The following is a 16,061-nucleotide window of genomic DNA, read 5'->3' as shown; positions in this document are numbered from 1 at the left end:
AAAGTGAAATGTATGCACAGATTACCTACATAGGTAATGCCATTTTTATGTCATATTTTTACATGTGCCCCCAGTCGCAGTCTTACTATCTGATGGATTTTGTTTTATTCCATTCTCTGAGTTTCTCCCCATCAACTGTAGTTTTATCTGCCCCTTTTAGTGATAGTTGGAATGTTTTTAAACATTCCATAATGCCCCTTATCTGAGTCACTTGCCCTTGGAACATTAATATACTGAAGTGAGAGATACGACAGATAGTAGATACTATATAAAATACAATATAGACCTGTTTTCCTGTGTGTGTGTGTGTGTGCCTTAAAATTGCCTGTCGATTTAATGGCGACACCATGAATTTCATAGGTAAGGAATACTCAAGAGATGGTTTTGCCAGTTCTTTCCTCAGAACTATAGCCTACAGCACTTGGTATTCCTTAGAGGCCTTCAATCCAAGTACAATATGACCTGCTTAGTTTTCAAGATCAGACAGAATCAGATGCTTTTAGAATATTTAGGTCTTTAGGTAAAGGTTTTCCATTGACCTGAGTGTCTATCGTAACAGACCAAGAGGTGATGCTCATCTTTGTTACTAAGCCAAAGAGCCAGCATTGTCTGATAACTCCATAGTTCTGTGGCCAGCATGACCTTAAAACCAAAATGGTACCTAATTGCATTTGCATGCTTTCAGACTGGTAGGTTGGCAGAAGCTGGGACTAGTGATGGGAGCACACCCCATCGTATGACACTTGGGCCTCGAACTGCTAACCTTCTGACTTTGCGACCGTCAAAATTGGCATCTTAACTACTAAGTCTATTGACAATGCTCTAATTCAGAGATAACAAAAATAGCAACTCTCCAGATGCTGTTTAGACTGTAACTGCCATCAGCTCTAGCCAGTATGCCCAAGTACTTAGGAAATATGGCAGCTGCAGTCCAACATCATGTGATGGCTCATACCTGTATTTTTATTGTCAGTCTGATTTCTTGTACTACTGTCTTTTTAAACATAAAAGGCAAACTCACTTCATATAAATAGCAGGAATATTACACTTGCATATGATTTAAGAGTCCACTCCATCTGCAATCTATGCCTACAGAGATTTCCAGCTAGGATTTGTTTGCCCATACCTATCCCGAAATACATTAGCTGGATGTCCTTCAGATTTTGGATTCTGATAAAGAATCATTTTTGGATATGACTTAAGATGGTCTTGACTCTATTCTTCAAAGCCTTTCATGTGTGTGACAGTAGGTTATGGAGATGTCTCTTAAGTTCAGTGGAGCAAGTGCTTCTGTTTCTCCCTCCAATGGATTCAGCAATGATTGCTGGTAATTGGAGGGAAGGGGTATATCATATGGATCTGATACTGATGCAAACAAACATACACAGGCATTCTGTTAACACTTTATTAACTTGCAAATGTAACATTTTCTAGCAATTTAGGATCTGCAAAAATGGTAACCATTTTTTAAATCTAATAATTCCAGTCTATGACACTTGACAGCAATTATAATCATAGAAATATAGAGTTGGAAGAGACCTCAAGGGCTATCCTGTCCAACCCCTGCCATGCAGGAACTCTCCATCAAAGCATCCCAACATATGGCCATCCTGCCTCTGTTTAAAGACCACCACCACACTTGATAACCCTTCCACCAAAAGGCAGTATATCAGAACATATACAATTAAAAAATGAACGATAAAACAATGTTGGAAGACATGTTAGTCTAAGTGCTACTTTGCATCATTATTTTCCCATTATGACACATCTGGTTCAGCATACAATAAAAAGGGTTATTGACACTTGTAGTGGGAAGGGTGAGTAGTTCATTAACAGGTATATACACAGCCACGGAAGGATTGCTTGACTACACTTGCGATAGGGGGGAAAACCTCTCACCATTATACAATGCAATCTTAAATTTCATTCCATGCTATTGTTTAAGGAGATGTATATACAAATTCAGTTTCCTTTGTCTGGAAATCTGAAATAATCCAAAGACCAAAACTTTTTTCATGGGTGACTGAGACAGTGATACCTTTGCTTTCTGATGGTTTGGTGTACACAAACTTTGTTTCATACACAAAATTATTTTAAAATGTGTCTAAAATTACCTCCAGGCTATCTGTATAATTATTTATGAAACATAAATGAATTTCATGTTTAGACTTGGATCCCATCTCCAACATACCACATTATGTGTATGCAAACATAAAATCCAAAACACTTCCGGTTCCAAGCATTTCAAATAAGGATAGTCAACTTGTACAGAAATAAACCTCTCTGTGTAACTTAAATGTTTATTCTTCAGAACAAGGAACCAAACACTGACCCACTTACAGTGAAAGTCTGTAATTTGAAAATGTGAGAACTGCTGTAGAACTGGTTTAACAGAAGAGGATCCTGAACAGCCCACAAGCTTTTATAAAAAGAGTTAAGAATGTTTTTTGCATATAAGGCCTCCTCCGACCCTTGGCAGTATGACAGAATTTGTATCTTCTACAGTAGAATCCCACATATAAGACTTTGGCTTATTTCTCTAAGCACCAAATGTTTGTTTACTATAATAAAGGCACTTCCATTTTTTTAAAGATCAAATCTAAGCTCACATTTTGGTTAAACCTATTCAAACTGGATTCTTACCAAATAATTTTTACATTTACAAATTCAAAAACAGTAGTTGAGGTAGTTTCTTAATTATCTGGAGCTGAAATCTAATCACATGTCACCAAGTGCACCCACCAGTTAAAATTTCTTTCTTTCTTTTTTGCAAAAATATTTGATGGCTTTATTCCTATAACGTTTACACTAAAACAGCTCAAAAACCTAAGGCCTGTTACAGACAGGCCAAAATAAAGCTGCTTCGAGTCACTTTGGAGGTATGGTATTTCAATGATGCATGAGTTCTAAGAGTCTGGAAGCTACACCAAAGCTGCACTCCAATCCTTAGGACTGGAGCGTGGCTTTGGTGCGGCTTTTGGACTCTTAGGACACATGCATCATTGAAATACCATACCTCCAAAGTGACTCAAAGCAGCTTTATTTTGGCCTGTCTGTAACAGGCCCATGATTCTGATAATAGTCTGTCTATCAATAGTGAAAAAGTTCTAGTTTGAAAAAAAGAATACAAAAAAACCTCTACATGTTACTGCTTCCTAAAATTGCTATACTCCACACCCTATTTTAATTGAGGTTGCAGAAGAAATTAAGGAATGGAAATTAACCCAAAGAAATCAATGGGTTCCTATGAAATCTAGCAACAATGTAGTTGGACCTCATTTAAGTACAGAATTAAGCTGCTTTTCTTGCCAGTTTCTCTCCCTAGGAGTTAGTTCAAACATAAATTGTAGAGGAATTTGAAATCCAGTTGTTCCAGCTGTTCGCTGAAAGCAGGTGTTTGAAAACTGCTTTTAGCTCATATGACAGTCACCTCCCGGGGCTTGCGTTTCAAACTTTCTAGCCGTGTCAGAGGCCGGAAGTTTGATGCTTTCTTGCTTCCATCCCTAGTCAATCGGCAGTCTTTCTGGAGACCCTTTATTAACTCCAGCAATTCCCGTTTTTCAAGCTCAGCCTGTTCCAGCTCTTGACGATGCTGCCTCTCTGTTGCCATCAGGGTCTGTATGTCAGACATCATTCTTGACATCTGACTCTGAAAAGCACAAAGCAAATGAATTATTTTTATATGCAGTTCTATGACTGATGAGAAACAGTGCAGTGGTGTGGTTTGACCATTGGATGATCATTCTGGAGACCAGGGTTTAAATCCCTGCTTGACCTGGGTGACTTTGGGTAGTCTCAGGGAAAGGCAATGGCAAAACCGTTCTGACCAAATCTTGCCTAGAAAACCCCATGATAGGTTCACCCTTAGAGTCACCATGAGTCAGAGACAACTTGAAGGCACACAACAACAAAAACAAACACAACTGATGTAATCTGTTGTCTATCTACTTCCAGTATACTTCCTATTAGGTAAAAAGACCTCCCTGGGCCTAAAATGGGCTGATGGCAGTCAAAAACATGGTGAAATAGCCCCCAATGCCAACCTCCTAGGTCTTTAAGGAGCAAACGTTTGATTTTTTTTTGTGAGGGTGTTGTGGGGCCCTCTGAGCTCTCCTAGGGGTGCCAATGCATCCCCCTAATTCCACCTCTTGCCAACTATGATCCAAATTTAAAGGGACCAAAACATGTTCGCCAATCCTGCTCTCCCTACCCCAAAGAAGCAACTTTTCCTTTATTTGACTGAATTACAGTTAGTATGCCTGTTACCTAAAAGTGTTGCTTCTAAGACATACACTTGGTATTTGAAATGAGGACAACTCAGCAATGGAGACAGGTGTCAGGACTAGCAGTTCATTAAAATCAACAACTTTGAGGAGCAAGACAACCACTTAGCAAACAATGATACAAGACATTCACCTTTAACTCTTCAATTTCATTTTGCAAAAGACTCTCTTTTTGCACCATATGCCGCCTCTGAGAATCCAAACGAGATTCCACTTCATGCTTTGCCTCTTCCACTCGGTAGATCATTTCTGACCTTAAGATAGAAAGAAAAAGAGAGGGGTGAGGAAATTGTCATTACTACATCTAGCAACTTCACCCACAGGTTGAAAGTCCCAAAGAACCTAATGACTGGCATCCTGTTAGTGAGTTATGATGGTACTGTCCAACTTAACACCATCATAACCTGCTTTTTTTGTTCATTGTGGAGGTAAGAATTCTGGCAGTTGATGTCCTCCATAAGGCAACAGGTCTTCTTCTGTATTTAACATACTGAGCATTTAGAGTCCAGGACCCATGGTGTCACAACTCTCTAATTTTCATATTAAGTGCAGTGTGAGAATAGCTCACTGCACTCACCAGGGAAGTGAATGCTGGCTGAAAGGATGGAAGAACAAGAAAGGAGAAATCAGCAGAAAAGCAAACAGCAAGGCTACAAGAACATGGAGAAACAAGGGGAAAGGCAATTTATATTTTAAGAGGGAGGGTTGTGTATATATTCAGTGCACACGACCCTCCCATGCAAGTAAAACAGGACATTTGGAGAGTATATTCTACAAGGTAAAAAACCACCATGGCATAAATCCAATTGCCAGTTCTAACTGGAGCAGCTCTATAGACTCAATTGGTGAATTATAAACCAGCCCTTATGTTAATCCTATTTATTCAGGGCATCTATTCTAGTAGGAAGTGGGACTAGCATCTGAATTTAGGCATTAAAACACAGTCAATTTCAGAAACGGGCCTAGCAACAGCACTTCAATACTGCCCACCCATCCCACTCCTGCCTTTGCTCCTATTTCTTGCTCTCTTAAACCTGCTTATCATTTCTCTTCTTGGTTTTCAGGGCCTCCTACAACTAAAATGCTTACAGTTTCTGATTTTTTTAAAAAACTGCAAAAAGCATCTGCTGAACTCATGTTGGGATAAAGACCATGGTGTGTTGAATTCTCCTCCCCAACTCTTTTCTCTCTAACAATAGTCCCCTCCAAAAACCACACCTTCACCTCCCATTGGCTCTTCAAGACCAGAAGCAATGCACTCTGTTGATGCTAACAAAGGAACTTCTCTCCTAACACGAAGCACAGCTTTAGAAGTTACTTTTTTAAGATATATGTTTATAAATTATTTTTCTGCCTAAGAGGGCTCCCAAAGCAATGGGCAGTAAAATATACTTTTAAAAAGAGAAATAAAATATTATTTAAGAACAGATGAAAACTACTGTAAAAGCCAGTCCTGACAGAAGCTTTAATGGCCTGTTGGAAGCTCCATAAAGATGACTTTCCTTGAGAGTGACTTCCACAACCAAGGTGGTGATACAATAGCAATAGCATTTACATTTCTATATCAGTGAATTTAGCACTCTCTAAGTGGTTTACAATCTGTAATCCAATTGCCCCCAACAAGCTCATTTTACCAATGGTTGAGTACAAAAAATACTCTGTCTCATATATTCACCAATTCAGCCTATTTGAATGCTGGCATACTCAACAAGGGTTTGGCTGAAGATTTCAAACTCTGGGAAGTCTCATATGGGAAGAGGTAGCCTATCAAATAGGGATGGGGTGACTTAGTCAGAAGGATGACAGTTCAAGGCCGGAGTGCTGCATGATGGAGTGAGCTCCTGTCACTAGTCCCAGCTTCTGCCAACCTAGCAGTTTGAAACAGGGCTGGGGAGTACTGGTGATTTTGGGGTTACTTCTTATCCTACTCCAGAGTAAGATATATTTTAATGTTATTCCTACTCCAGTAAAAACCTCTTACTCCTTTAGTCCTTACTCCTACTCCCCAGCCCTGGGGAAAAGTCCAAGTTGCTTTGCAAGGCTGATGTGTGTGTATAAGTTTTTCTTCTTGCCTCCCAGTCTATTCCTCAGTGCATTATAATAATTTTTTAATAATTTTCTAATAAAATAAAAATATATTTTGTTACTCCTTATTCCTACCCCTACTCCTGTAAAAATCTCTTACTCCTTTACTCCTTACTCCTACTCCCAGCTCCGGTTCAAAAGCATGCAAATGCAGGTAGATAAATGGGTATGAGTTCAGTGGGAAAGTAACAGCGTTTGGTGCAGCTACGCTGACCAGACCTTTGGACTTAGTGACAGAGATGAGCACTACTGCCCCTTATAGTCAGTTACGACTGGACATTCATGACATCAGACTACCTTTACCTTAGCCTGTCAGATGTCCTGATCCCAAATAATTTAAGGCTTTCAGAGGTCAAAACATATGCTGTTACTATGGTTGAGAGGAAAAAATTAAGCTCATCTCCCTATAGACTGTGGTTCTCATTTGTTTTGTACAAAAGGGCTTCACAGAAGATAACTACAGTTTTTTAAAAATTTAGCTGCAAGAAGCATGTTTTCAATTGTGCATGGAAGGCTAGCAATAATGAACCTGCTCTGGGTTTTAGTTCGAGCTTTAAAGCAGCTGTCCACTCTTCAGATTCAGATTAAACCCCAAAATGGAGTCACTACCCCATTCCATCAGAGCCACTTGCCTCCATTGCCATCATGTGCAGCTCAGCCATCTATCTTTGATGAAAAGCAAAGAAGAATTCCTGAAAGCCAAAGATCTAACAGTCTGCCCAATAAGTTATGTAATTTTATAAAATATAGTGCAATTAAAGTTATTTTTCCTATGGTACACAATTGGATGAATTCCCTCTTTTTGGAGAAGGATTAGCCATACTGTTAAGGAGGCATACAACATCAGACTGGAATTTCTTACTGCTGATTCTAACAAGACCAACCAAATAAGGTCTGGATTTTTGCTTACATCTTCTTCTTCTCTGGCAGCCGAAGATAAAATAAGCACTGCACTCTCAAACAAGTGCATTAGTCACATGGGCTTTTCCCATAAGCTAGTACTAGAATTTAATTCATGTGGTAGGATGGAATATTGGTTTGAGGGCCAAGACCACATTAGCACACAGAACCATGTTGTACCAAAAAGCAGATTTTGGAGTACTTTTTTGGACTCCAATTGCCATGTTAGATGCGTGATTCTGGAAGTCATATTCCAAAATTCTGTCTCAAGAAAAAAATAGCAATAAATGAAATCTGTAACTTCAATCAATTGGGACAATACTCTGAGAGTACCAATAAAATGTGGAAAAAAGTAAAAGGAGGCAGCAGCCACAGGTAAGAGTTTATCAAACTGCTGAACTGATTTTACTGGCCAATAGATAACCACAACTATATCAGTTTGTTTCTAAAGGACATTCTCAGTTGACTGACAGACATTTACAGACTGGTTATTAAGAGGTACTACTTGCAGTAATTAAATGGTCGACCATGCTTTAGCTCTCAAAATATGAGCAGCTGAGAAAAGGGAGAGGTCAACTTTACCTGAGCAGTTCTAGCTCTGTTCTTAACTCCGCTACACAGTTGTGCTGTGCACTGTCTGTGCTGAGCATGGCATACCCGCAACCATTGGGGCATTCACGGCTTTGATACTCACACACTGCCAAGTGGCTGTGTAAGTTACGCCGTTCAACTTGAATTGGGCAACCTGAATGGAAAGTAGAAGATTGAAGGAGACACAGTAAGTAATTTCATCACCTACATTACAGATACAAGAATTATGTTTTAACTGGAGGCTTTTCTTAACAGAATTAAGAAGAACTGCAGTTTTGTGAATTAATCCCATAATCCAGAATTATATATATGTCAACAGACTATATGGTGGGTCCTCCACATTTGTTGAAGTTAGGGGTGCAGGACTCCCATGAAAGTGCAAAAACAAAAACAAAACCACTTAACACCTCTCTAGGAATTTCTACAACCTCCAGTGCAACTCTACGGCCAACCTTGGGCAGAGGTGGACCACAGGATTGCAGTACTGTAAAGGACTACAAATGCCTAGAGAAGTATTTTATCTGGGAATCTCTAGGTCCTCCACAGGGACCTAGCCAAGGGGGGGGTCCTTGGGGTCCGGACCCCCCCCCTTCCATTAGAAAAATGAATGGTGTGTGCTGCTGCGCTGCCGCACCCAAGCCCCATTATAATGGTGGCACTTAGTCTGGACACACACCCCCCCTTCCTAAAATCCTAGCTATGTCCCTGTCCTCCAGTTTGACTCCATGGTCAACTTCTGGCAGAGTTGCCCTGGAGAACCTAGAGATTCCTAGAGAGAACAAATTAATCAAATCTGCAAATAATCAAATCTGCAAAGATCAAAGCTGCAAATGTGGAGAGCTAACTGTTTAATTATCATAAAGTCAGAACAGAACATCTTTCCATAGTGATTTCATTTTCAACATCTTGGGACACTGAGAAAATATCAGCTCTTAAGTGAGTAATAGCAAGTACAATTCTATACTGCTTATCAGTGCACTGAAGCACTCCCTAAGCAGTTTACAATGTATAAGGTAATTGCCCTCAAGAAGCTGAGTATTCATTTCAGCAACCTATGGAAAGATTCAAGACTGAGTGGACCCTGGAGCCTTAGCCTGGGATTGAACTCACAACTGTGAGTTGGCTACAGAACAGGCATTTTACCACTGTGCCACCAGGGCTCCTAAGCTTCCTGTACATTTAACCCACATACTGTAAGAAACATGTAGCCCACCAAAATGTGTTGAACTTGATCCTCCATCAGCCCCAGACAGCATGGCCACTGGCCAGGCATGATGAGAATTTTAGTCCAACATAATCTCAAAACCCATGACTTCTGATTTAACATTTTTGTGTAGATGCAAGAACTCCCTCAAGTGAGCTAATAAATGGAGGAAAGGAACATCAGCTGCCCATCAACAATGATGTCAGTTCCTCACTGAAACAACACTTTGGATTTAGGCTAAATAAGCAAAAGGAAGAAAATGGCTACAGTATTTCTGAATAAAAAGGGGAAATAACAGAGAAACCGAATCCCAGATGTGTGATTCAGTAACAGCATCCGAACTGTGATTATTCTCTCAAGATACTGAAAACTAGGGATTGTACTCAGAAGAAATTAGAGACCAATCTTTTCTAAACTTTCCCACATTTTATCAGTCCATTTTACCATGCTACCCTGAGAACACGATCTTGTCTGATTTCAGAAGCTAAATAGGGCCATGTCTAATTAGTAGTTGCACGGGAAAGCACCAGGAATACCAGGGAACTCCAGAAAGAGTGAGCAAATAGTGCTGGCAGTCAAGACTGGACTATATGGGCCAATGGTCTGATCCTGTGTAAGGCAGCTTCCTAGGCGCATATGTACCTACCACTGTTGGAGCAGGGAATCTGGCTGTATTCACACTCGCGTTCATGTCGGCTGATAGATTCCAGAGAACACACCATTTCACAGCCACATTCTCTGTTTCTACAATGAAGCTGGAGTCGATTAAGATCATTCTTCATATATCTGGATAAAGAAATAAATTCTTTTCATTCTTGCCATATTATCAGATCAGACACTGAGGAAGGAGATGTGAACATTGGAGGAAGGAATATCAACAGTTTAAGATATGCAGATGATACCATATTACAGTACTAGCAAAAAAGAGCAAAGACTTGGAATGACTAGTGTAGAAAACTGAGGAAGAAAGTACAAAGGAAGATTTACAGTTGAACATATGGACAGAAAAATAATGACCATAGATGATGTACATATCAGATGGATGAAGACACTAACATAATCAAATATAGCCTACACTCTGGCTCAGTCATTAATCAAAATGGAGAGTGCAGTCAAGATATCAGATCTCTCAAGTTTGAAAATATATCACTGAACACCAAAGCCAGGATTGTCCATGTCATTATATTTCCAGTTTCTATGTATGGTTTGAAAGCTGGGCAGTAAAGAAAGCTTGATAGAAAGAGAATCTCATTTGAAATGTGGTGCTGGAAGAGAATTCTGGGGATGCTGTGGACTTCCAAAAGGGCAAATGAATAGTCCTAGAGCAAATCAAGCCTCAACTCTCCCAAGAAGCCAGAATGACTGAACTTGGTCATACAAAAGATGGTCATACTTTGGAGATATTGTGAGAAGACTTGACTCACTAGAAAAGACAATGAGATAAAAGGCAGTAGGAAAAGGTAGGTAGATAAATAGACTCAATAAAGGAAACCACAACCCTGAGTCTGCAAGACCTGAGCAAGGCTATTGATGACAAAGTGACTTGGAGATCTTCCATTCATAGGGTCACAATAAGTCAAAGTTGAATTGAGGGCTGTTAACAGCGACAACAACAACATTTCATCCCAAAAGATATTTTTGTTCCAAAAAAGGAAATACCAAAAACAACTGAGCCAACTATCTCTCAGAAGAATAGAAGCTCCCTGTTACTGGTGTAATGAGCACAGGGAGAATCAGTGATGCTGTTGATATTCCCCACTTCCTTGACCAATAAGAAATGCCAGAGGCAGTGCTACTGGCTTTAGTTTGCTCTGGATGAGGCATAAACTTAATACAGGTAGGGAGAGCATAGCTGCAGGCAAGCAGCACATCTGCTATCTGGACTCAGATTCCTAGGTAGGAGCAGCCTGAGGTATTTTCAAAGTCGTTCTCACAGCTTTCTCTCTTTTGCCCATGCCATTGTCACACTCCCAGCTCAGAAACTCTGTTTTTATTCCTTCATTCACACACATTGTGTACCCATTTCACTGCTGGCTTAGCCATTCCAAATATCCCATTGAGATATCTGCATCATGAAACTATCTTCCAGTTACTTTGCTGTTGTTAATTGTCCTCAAGCTAGGTCAAACTTATGGTAGCAAAATGAATGTGAGACGTCCAAGATCCCTGGACATAAACTATCCTGCTCAGATCTTACAACTTCAGCGGCATGGCTTACTTGACTGAGTCTATCCACATTTAATGTGGTCTTCCTCTTATCCTACTGTATTCAATTTTACCAGTTATTAGCTCCCACAAAGAGGCAGTCACCAGACTAGTCTATTTAACAATAACTTCCCCACCCCAGGTAGTGATCAGGTATCACACAAAACAAAACCACTATTATGAACTTCTCACAACAATCAGATGGTGAGCCTTCTATAGCAGTGATGGCGAACCTATGGCACGCGTGCCAGAGGTGGCACTCACAGCCCTCTCTGTGGGCACACATGCTGTCGCCCTAGCACAGAGTTTGCCAGAGTTTCTTAGTAGAAAGCCAGAGGGACATGGCACTTTGCAATAAATAAGTGGTGTCTGGGTTGCAGTTCGGGCACTCGGTCTGTAAAAGGTTCACCAACACTGTTCTATAGTATATAATGCCTGCTCTTCAGAAACATTTCTCCTTCAAAGTGAAATGGACTAATTCTATCCTAGGGGCCATTCACATTACAATTTACCCCAGTTCTGAAATCGATTCTTGCACGTGAAGTTCATATTCACCCCGAATCCCCCACAAGCGAATCAGAGGCTTGCACACCCGTTCCGTGGCAAATGCCCCTTAGAGCGGGTTAAAAGAAATTGGCGCAAATAGCGTTTCTTTTGAGAAACCCTGGGTTCTGTGGAATATGAACTTGCCCCCGATCATGACCAGGGCAAATTGAGGGAGGGATTTAGGTCAGAGGGTGGGCAAAGGGCAGAGCATTCCCTCCCATCATCAGAAGGGAGGGGGGAGGAAGAGGAGGAGGAGGAAAGAGCTGAAAAAAAGGGGAATCTGGATGCAAAGGGGTGTCTTTTGGGCTGCAGAGGGCTGTCACAGAGAGGTGGGGGTGGAGAAAGTGATGAAGGAGGAAGAGGAAGAGGAGGAGGAAGGAGCTGGGGGAAAGAGTCAATGGGCATCCCCGAGGAAGGAGAGGGTCTGAAGGAAGGAGGAGGATTTCCAGGGGGATTTGGGTTGCGGGGCTATGCTGGGGCATGTAGGGAAATCCAGCTGCAACAGAAGCTGCCTCTTCTATTTCTGATAATTTCCCTTTGATGTATATTTTTTAAAAATTATTTTTGGCAAAAAATGTGCATGTTCTTGGCAATAGATAGATAGATAGATAGATGGTGAGCAGGAGCAAGGGTCATTTCAGGGCAGGTGGGGGGCAGAGCAAGACAAGCCTCTCCTATCCATCAGGGACCTTTTCCCTTTGATGTGTATTCTTTTAAAATTATTTTTCTCTGTCTATTCTATGCGCATAGTCTTTCCTTTGGAATGACAGCTGGATTGCGAATGAATGTTACAAACCGAAAGTAATATTGCAACTTGGCAAATTGATACAGCTTTTGCTAGGGCAGGCTATTATTTCCTTTGGAATGACTGCTGGATGAATGTTACCAATTGAATGTAATGCTTCTCTTTCCAATTATGTAAATTGACAAATTGATACAGCTTTTGCTAGGAATTCAGGGGTAGCCTAGGGAGAGCCAAAAAAAGCATCCTTTTCTGGCATTCCGAGGTGAGGAATTAATATTATTGATATTATTATTATTATTACCTGTGTATGAGGCATTCTGGGGTGGCAAGGAATGGGGAATACTGGATGCATTAACTTGCATTTTGGGGTTGAAAATGGGGCCGGGGGAGATCATAACCTGCACCCCCCCACACACACACAAAGAGGTTTATTCGACAAAAGGTGCACACTTTGGGGCATTTTGTGCATGGCTCTTTAAAAAAAAGTAGAGGGGGAGGACACTTCCGATGCCCCTGCAAATGTCACCTATGACGATTGCTTGATTGACAGCAGGCGCCCTCAAGTTAAACCCGATAAGGCATTCGGGTTAAAATGCCCCTCAATCGGTAGTGGGCACTTGCTAACGGAGAGATTCGGGGGAGGGGCATCCGGATCTACCCAGTTCCACCCATGTTAACTGGGCCAGTGGGAATGGGGCCCTAGTCAATTTCATTAACTGATAGGTCATATGTAAAGGAGCCACAAAATCTCCCATCCATCACTATTGCCTTTGCAGTTTCTCAAATGACTAATGATGGATTAGGACCAGTGATAAAGGCCAACTGCTTGTTACATACCTGTAAAGCGGCCGAAGGACAGTCAGATCAAGTGCCTGTCGATCCTCTGGACAGTTGTTATGATGGACAAGCCACCCATGTATGCAGGAAGTGCAGAAAGCATGTTCGCAGGGAGCCTGCAGTGCCTCTTCCAATACGTCCCGGCAGATAGAGCACAGCAGTCCTTCATTAACGTAACCCACAAAACGCTCAATATCATAACCCATTTTCTCAAATACCTTTGTCCTAATAGAGGGATGAAACACAGAATCAGCAACAGGAAAAGATTCACACCTGCTTGTCAAGGTAGCAATTAAGAGTTTTGAATATCTGCATTTATAGACTTCTTGATGCAATAAAAGTGGTTTATGGCACAAAAGACCTACAGCATAAAACATTATGAATCAGGTTTAAATAATTTTGAGAAGATGTTCGATACTTAAAACAACAGTTCCATGTTATTATCATCATCTTGAGAGAGGCAATATAAAGTTAAGTGTTTTAAAACTTTATATAATTTCTGCCACTCAAGGAGTATGTTTTGGAAGGTAGATGTCACCATTCAGAAGGCCCACTTTTACCACATCCAATGACAGCATTTCACTGTTTTTAGAACAACCAGCAAGGCCTGTGCTGGGGATTTAAGGAGTTGACTGCATATAGGGGATCTATGTGTGTATATCTGTCTCACAGATATGAAATGTCTAGTAAAATCTTTGACTTCAGATCACAAACAGAAACAGAAATGGTAGGAAGTTCCGGAGAGAACATCTCTGCATAGAGGAGTTGTAACCGGGAACAATTTATATCTTTCAGTTGCATGCATATTTCAGCATGTGGCTTCCCACTTGATATAAGATCTAAACCAGTCTCCCTCAGGTAGATGTCTTTTAAACTATAATTCCCATAATTCCAATGAGCTATACCAACACATATGAAAAACACCACTCTGTGGAACCATTGCAGTACAGCAATTTCTATATCAAAAGAAAACAGATGGAGGAGGAAATTCCAAAGCAACTTCCAAGGTTATGTTGTTTCCATCAGAGAGACACACAAACATCTGCTACTCCCTGCCCACACACAGCTACTGGTTGACTGGGATAACCTTTAACAAAAGCCATGTTCAATCATATGTTAGGAAAGCTACTATTCTGAGAATATGAAGCAGAATTCAGCAGAGTCTTTCCTTGTTCAAGTCTCATGAAAAAGGTTCCAGGAAGCAGGTGTTAGCATTCCTTGACATAATGACATCTGAAGAGCACAAAGTTATTTAAATACAATGTAATTATCGATCTATGTAGGTAGGAGTGGGTGGATGAACAGAAGTTGTACATCCACAGGCACTGGAAATAGATACCAACTGGTCTCACACTTTGGGACAGAATCCAAAAGCAAGTGCCAAATATAACTTGTCAGCTGTTATGGTGCCACTGGCTCTTTGTTGTTCATAATCCTAGGCATGTGTACTTGCAAGCAGAGCAGCTGGAATTAAGGGGACTTACTTCCAAGTAAATGAATTTACCAGTGGGCTTCATATGGTAAAATATCTAACAAATTGATGAAGTAAGACTTAATAAGATCACATTCCCCCCCCCCCCCCCCAAATCCAGGGCTAATGAGTTCTGGTTCTAGATTAGTCATTATTTCTGCTCACCAATAAATCTTCTCTGTCCCAAATTATTTACAAGTTGAATATCCCTTATCTGGAATTTCAAAATCCAAAATTGTCCACATTGGTGGTTGAGAGCGTGACAGTTTTACTTTCTGATGGTTCAGTATACACAAACTTTGTTTCAAGCACAACATAATTTAAAATATTATGTATAAAATTATCTTCAGGCTATGTGTACAAGTATATATGAAACAGAAATGTATTTCATTTTTAGATTTGGGCCCCATCTCCAAGATATCCCATTATGTATATGCAAATATTCCAAAACACTTTCAGTTCCAAGCATTTTGGATAGGGGATACCCAACTTGTATGTATGCCAGGCATCATTCAGAGAAGAAGCGGATCTCTCATACAGTGTACTGAAGCTTATGGCACAGTGATAGCTAGTCCATTTTGTGATATACACTAACCTTATTTCAAATACTCAACTCCAGGCAGGGAAAGGAGGCAGAAGAAGCACTGTAAATATCCCATGTTCTTTATTCCACATTCAAAACTCAGTGCCGCAGAAAAAACTGTCCTTCCCTGGGAATATATAATATTGGCCCATCTTTAACTCAGCATCATCTGCTCCTATAGACAATGGTTCTCCAGAGTGTAAGACAGGAGTCTTTTCTGGAAATCTTTGGTGGTCCAGATCTAACCCTGTTTAGTCAAGAGTGTGGTCTATTCAAATTATGGTATTGTCAACTCTGAGGAGCAGCACCTCTTAAGGATTTCAGATAGTGTTTTTTCCAATGACAATCTGGAGATCCCACAAATTTAACCTGTGGTCTTTTACATGAAAAATCTACATGTTCTTTCCAAGCAGAGGGAGCTCTTAGGACTTGAACCCACACAAGAAACACTATAGCATAAATCCTTAAACACTCAACCCATGCAAAAGGGGAGATAGGTATTATGTCATGTTCGTGATGTCACTACATAATTCCTGAACTCTGAAACTTGTCAAAGGACCAAAACACAATGCAGAAATAATGCAGTTTGAGACCGCTTTAACTGCCCAGGT

At 40.6% G+C, this 16,061-nt stretch overlaps 1 protein-coding gene across 1 annotated transcript; it reads right to left on the bottom strand.

The window, feature by feature from the left end:
• Positions 1-3,008: 3,008 nt before the first annotated feature.
• Positions 3,009-16,049, bottom strand: LOC121929929 (E3 ubiquitin-protein ligase NRDP1-like). Its single transcript, XM_042465953.1, has 6 exons — positions 15,463-16,049; positions 13,397-13,621; positions 9,710-9,849; positions 7,851-8,013; positions 4,417-4,537; positions 3,009-3,649 (listed from the first exon to the last, which is right to left on the bottom strand). Exons 2-6 carry the CDS (start codon positions 13,600-13,602, stop codon positions 3,416-3,418), a joined length of 864 nt encoding a protein of 287 aa, XP_042321887.1. The 5' UTR covers positions 13,603-13,621; positions 15,463-16,049; the 3' UTR covers positions 3,009-3,415.
• Positions 16,050-16,061: the final 12 nt, after the last annotated feature.

Source organism: Sceloporus undulatus, chromosome 4, assembly GCF_019175285.1.
Source record: "Sceloporus undulatus isolate JIND9_A2432 ecotype Alabama chromosome 4, SceUnd_v1.1, whole genome shotgun sequence".
Classification (NCBI taxonomy): domain Eukaryota; kingdom Metazoa; phylum Chordata; class Lepidosauria; order Squamata; family Phrynosomatidae; genus Sceloporus; species Sceloporus undulatus.
Note: the sequence above shows the minus strand (reverse complement) of the source record. Positions and strands in the feature narration are given on the sequence as shown.

What these genes read in the sequence shown, in the direction of transcription:
- LOC121929929 (XM_042465953.1), bottom strand. Translation starts at nt 13,602, where the DNA reads ATGGGTTATGATATTGAGCGTTTTGTGGGTTACGTTAATGAAGGACTG. An exon ending in GTCCTTCGGCCGCTTTACAG is followed by an intron (nt 9,850 to 13,396) that starts GTATGTAACAAG and finishes TTCTTTATCCAG; the next exon opens with ATATATGAAGAATGATCTTA. An exon ending in ACAGAGCTAGAACTGCTCAG is followed by an intron (nt 4,538 to 7,850) that starts GTAAAGTTGACC and finishes TTCTATCTTAAG; the next exon opens with GTCAGAAATGATCTACCGAG.